General features: G+C 33.9%; 1 protein-coding gene across 1 annotated transcript; it reads right to left on the bottom strand.

Moving 5' to 3' along the window:
• Nucleotides 1-1,050: 1,050 nt before the first annotated feature.
• On the bottom strand, nucleotides 1,051-4,382 carry LOC106477715 (myosin heavy chain, muscle-like; the record flags this gene model as incomplete). Its single annotated transcript, XM_013938252.2, has 3 exons — nucleotides 4,369-4,382; nucleotides 1,734-2,022; nucleotides 1,051-1,195 (listed from the first exon to the last, which is right to left on the bottom strand). Coding segments are annotated over exons 2-3 (340 nt in total), but the record flags the coding sequence as incomplete, so codon positions are not given.
• Between the last annotated feature and the right edge of the window lie 1,280 nt (nucleotides 4,383-5,662).

Raw genomic sequence — 5,662 nt, 5'->3', positions numbered from 1 at the left:
GGTTAAACACGACAAACATTTAATCCAAGTAACTTAAAGTTACTACAATGTCACAAACAACTCAGTTAAACACGACAAACATCTAATCCAAGTAACTTAGAATTACTACAATGTCACAAACAGCTCAGTTAAACACGACAAACATTTCATCCAAGTAACTTAAAGTTACTACAATGTCACAAACAGCTCAGTTAAACACGACAAACATCTCAATACAAAATATCGTGATTGTTTCCAAGAATCTCGTGAGGTACTATTGGCAGAACAATACAAAATATCGTGACTGTGATTTAGCCGCTAAGTAAATGTTTTATTGCAAACAAGAATGTTCTAAGAACTTTCTATTATCAAGGGTTATTTTTGTTAGAGCATAGAGATAATTTGAAGAAAAACTCTTTCCATGACCGCTATTTAGAGTGATTTCTGGTTGTGTTTACAGACCTACTCTGGCTTGTTCTGTGTTGTAATCAACCCTTACAAGCGTTTTCCCATCTATACTAATCGTGTAGTCCAGATGTACAAGGGTAAGAGGAGGACTGAGATGCCCCCTCACTTGTTTGCTGTTTCTGACGGAGCTTACAATGACATGTTGCAGAGTAAGAATTTTAAGTTACTTGGATTTTCTGCCAATAGTACCTCACGAGATTCTTGAACACAATCACGATAGTTTGCGTGAGGTACTGTTGGCAGAACAATATTGTTTCCAAGAATCTTCACGGTATTTTGTATTGTTCTGCCAACAGTACCTCACGAGATTCTTGGAAACAATCACGATATTTTGTATTGTTTTGCCAACAGTACCTCACGAGATTCTTGAACACAGTCACGATATTTTGTATTTTTCTTCCAATAGTACCTCACGAGATTTCTGTGGTTTCCAGTTTTATAATTTTCTTTTTAATACATAAAACTGTATAAATACAAGTTTTAAGTTTATATTGTCTTATAAGAGATAATACGAACGAAAAGTTATGTGTAAATGTCTCAATAATATATTTTTTATTTAGAATTCTACGATTTAACACGTATTTAGATATATATTAGTATTACTCACATAAATCAGCTTAGAGTAATATCGCTGTTTCAGATTATGCAGAACACTGGCGTCATTCAAATAGGTCAAGTTGGACATGTCTTCGGCCTTTTCGAACTTTGGTGGGTTAACTTGTTGGAGTTGGTCTTTCTTTATGACACGCTGCAACAAGATAGAACGAAAGATCGTCACTTACTAACTAAAACATAAAGTTAGTTAAAATTTATCGGTCAGGTAAATTAGAGTTAATTTTAGGATAAATAAATAAAAGTGCATTTCATCCATTATAGTAATAGTACTCAATTTGCCGATATTGTGTTATTGGTGATAGATGGCAGCACTTATGCTGAAAAAAAAGTATATTAACTTTGATTTTTACAATTGCCATAACAAAATAACTTAATATAACAATAAAAAGTTAATACAAATTTAGTGGTTTATATTTTGTATGGAGATTTTTAAGAGTATGTAATAACTTTCATATTACAAAGGAATGAAACTGTTAACTTATCTGATGTATTTAAGATGTACAGTGGCAAAAACCTAATACACTACAACTTGAAGAAAAATACTATCAAAAACGCTATATCTTACCATAATTTTATTAGTAGTTTAGTGCTTATGCTTAGAATATCCAAAGTTCCCATTTGGCCTCCAAATTAATAACAAAGACATAATAATTAAAATAATTTACACTTACGTCACCACCAGGACAATCAACAGTCACTTGTTCTCCTTTCGTACTTTGAATGTTGCCGATAATGAATCCTTCTTTCTCGTCAGGAACCCAGACCATTTTCTTGCCATCATAAGGCTTAGTTTGGTCTTTGCGTTTCTGTTCGAGAGAGACAAACAGATACTCAGATGGATCAGGATCTTCTTGGGGAGCTGCCATTGCTGGATTTTCAGGAAGAACGCGGAAAGGAAGGCCTAAGTAGTTTTAAAGACCTTTGGAACACACACGGGAGTAGAACAGCCCTGGAGCTCTCCTAAATAAGAGAAAACATTAACCGATGTGTTTTGTTTTAGTTCGTCAAAACACAAAAGTTCTAAACTAACAATATTCAGTTAAAAGTTATGATAAATTACTTATATGTGTGTTTTCTTTCTTTTTTTCTATCATAAGTCACAACCCAATAAAACAACGATAGTTTTCCATCTGCTTGAGCCGTTTAGGCCTAATATTTAGGCCTACACTGTTCTTTCCGTAACTTCAGTTGTTATGAATACCCAAAAAGATAACAAAGTCATGATTCCTTTTATATTTCCTGTAGTAAAAGTCATATTTTGTTTAGCTTTAAATTGCATATGATATTGTTTTGTTTTCTATCTGTCTTTTCATTTATTTTCGTAATATCCTTTGCACCGTTTTACTTTTTTCTGAATTCAATTTTCTTTGGTTTACAAGTACAGCTGTAATTTTTATACATTTTTTCAAATGGTCCTTGTTATAATTAGCATCATTGTATGTGTTTCAAATCGGCATATGTTACGAGATTTCATGACCCAATCTTAAAGCGTGTTTCATTAAGGTAGCGCTTGAAAAGTAATAAAATTTTGTTTTAGCATCAGAGCTTAGTCATTAACTTTGGGTTTATATACATTATCCCCTATTGGAAGTGATGTGTAACATATTTAGGACCCAACTGTGAAACAGATACAGGTACACAGGAATGGGCGGCAACTGCCTGTTGTACGAAAAAACACAAGCGTAGAAAACTACGTTTCGAAAGCCTTTCGTCTTCAGGAATACTCTGCCAAAACAACCTATCAAAGATACAACATTATTTAAGTAATACTAGATAGATATATTAATAGCCAGAACGTTTCTACATTAACTATGAATGTTTACGTTTTTCTGGGTGATTGTAGTATTGTTGTCTGCTATATCTAAGTTGGTTTGATATAAATGATAACGTCTTAAGAAACAGGAAAATGGGAAGAAGAGGCTAACAATAGAATCATAGCACTTGACAATAAGCCCGCACTAATAATAAGGCGACTGCGAAGTCTTAATGGCATTTCTTTTACATAAATTAATAACTCGCTCTTTACTTACTGAATAACTTGAAACTATTCCAAGAATAAACTTGTGTTAACTACATAAACCTAATATATGGTGTAAAAGGAAAGGTTTGGATATTCAAGAAGGTTTGTTTCACCACACTTGTAACATGCTTAAATCCAACTAAATATTTAGTTGATGTTCAGGAGCTTAGAGATAACTATAAACTAGTGGTTGGGTAAAATTGTGTTTGGTAGTTAAACAATACAACATTTTAATTGTTGGTCAAACATTTCATCAAATTATCCAGGAGACTATACTAAAGATTTTTTTTTTTCTTTACACCAAGGGCAAAATTTAAAACATAATCTGTAACGTAAAGATCCAATATATTCTTTGACTGACTGCACCCTCTGCTGTGGACTACAGTTTCGCCTATTCAAGACTTATCAGTACGGTTTGGGTGAGCAAACCAAAATTAGGTCTGTCTTAATGGTGACGTGTTTTTCATATTTATGGGGTTTTGGAGTTCATGTTAACTTACCGTACAGTAATCTACATTAATTTAGGCTTTTGAAAAAGATTATGGCATTGCACTTAGTTTAATATTCGTCATTATTATATTACAGTTTTATTTTCTCTCCATCACAGGGCTTTTCTACGTCACAGATTATACCACAGGGCTTTTCTACGTCACAGATTATGCTTTCAATTTTTCTGACGTAGAACAGTCCTGTGGGGGACAGAAAATAAAACTGTAATATAATCACTAAATAGTTGATCCGCTGTATAATATCGAATAATAAGATAGGCGTAATGCCGTCATATCATTCATACACTTAAGTTATTTTACGAATTTATTTGGCGAATTAAAAAGTACTCAAAAAACCCTTAAATGCTACATGCGGGAAAGATAGGTTTATTTGGATAATTGAGGCATTTCAATTGTTGGGTAACAGAGGTCAAACATTTCATCAAATCATACAGAAGACTGTTGTGAAAAGGTAGGTTTATTTGGATAATTGAGGCATTTCAATTGTTGGGTAACAGAGGTCAAACATTTCTTCAAATCATACAGAAGACTGTGTAATGACAGGATGCAAGGAATTCCTCTGGGTGTTTGAGGAAGGGTTGAGAAAGATGACTGGGTTGTACAAATACAAAAATCTTATGATTGATTCAAAGAATGGGTACAAAGGTAAAAAAAAATGAAAATACATCCCTCAGTCCTGTCTTCAGTTGACTAGTTACACATAGATGCAGCACACTTTGAGCCCTACAACATGAGTATCATCCAAAGTGGTAAGACAAAGGAAAAACCAACACTTACGTTCGAAAGCTGTTCTATGAAATAAAATGGAACGCTTTCCTTTTAAACCTGTGCAAACTGATACTAGAATTACAGGGTGAAACACAAACCTGTCTCTGATTGGACGAGCACTTTGACCAGCAAACACTACGGTTCAATCAGAATTATTCAAAGTTACAAGCTGTGCCGGAAAGGGTGGAGCCACAAAATATTCTAGATCCATTTTTGGGTCAGCAATTCGGGTTATGCTGGAAAATATACAGCCCCTTTCGCTCTCGAGATTATTCGTATACGGATTCGTCCAGCTGTGAGCTCAGTACGGAAGCAGAACAACTTCTAAAAATAAACACATGCTTCGAGTAGATCATTAAACATATTAATGTAATAAAAGTGGCATAATTTACCCAGATTTTGCGTGCGTTACATTTTTAAAATTACATCGAATAATATCAATTTATTACTCTATATTTATATTTTGTGTGTTAATTATTATTTATTTGCAGGTTATATGTGAAACAAACATCAGGTTGGATGCTATAAATAGTAGCACTCAAGAATTCCGTGGAGTTCGGAGGAAACGAGAAGAAATAAGCAAGGTGGAGAAATCTGTTTAGTCGACAAAGCACCATTACCCTGAAAGACTTAACACAAACCTTGCTACCTGAGAAGTACAGCATCTGCCACGTTCCACCCATAGATCCGATAATTTTGTTATTCGCAACATGAGGTTCGTAGCAAAATGCACCAAAAAACAACAATTAGTGAAACAGTTATATGGTATCAGGGACTAAGAAACAAGATTACACGCTAATCTCAAAGTAAATCTAATCGGAATGGATGTTCTTACTTTGTTGAATATTAGGAAACATCAATTTTCGTGTAACGTTAGAAAGATCCATTTACAGGAATATTTAATTGTTTAAGTACATCGAGAGAATGGAATTTATCTCTTGAAGTTTGTAAGTTTTGTATTGATCTAATTAATTAGAAAATGTTGTTAATTGTAGGTTTTGTACAGTATGATTAGGGTAGAGAAGTTTGGTACAGTATGATTAGGGTAGAGAATCATACTGTACCAAACTTCTCTATCCTAATCATACTGCACCAAACTTCTCTACCCTAATCATACTGCACCAAATACCAAACTTCTCTACCCTAATCATACTGTACCAAACTTCTCTACCCTAATCATACTGTACCAAACTTCTCTATCCTAATCATACTGCACCAAACTTCTCTACCCTAATCATACTGCACCAAACTTCTCTACCCTAATCATACTGTACCAAACTTCTCTACCCTAATCATACTGTAC

Source organism: Limulus polyphemus, unplaced genomic scaffold (genome assembly GCF_000517525.1).
Source record: "Limulus polyphemus unplaced genomic scaffold, Limulus_polyphemus-2.1.2 Scaffold77199, whole genome shotgun sequence".
In the NCBI taxonomy this organism is placed as follows: domain Eukaryota; kingdom Metazoa; phylum Arthropoda; class Merostomata; order Xiphosura; family Limulidae; genus Limulus; species Limulus polyphemus.
The sequence above is the reverse complement of the archived record's forward strand: the minus strand, read 5'-3'. Positions and strand labels throughout refer to the sequence as shown.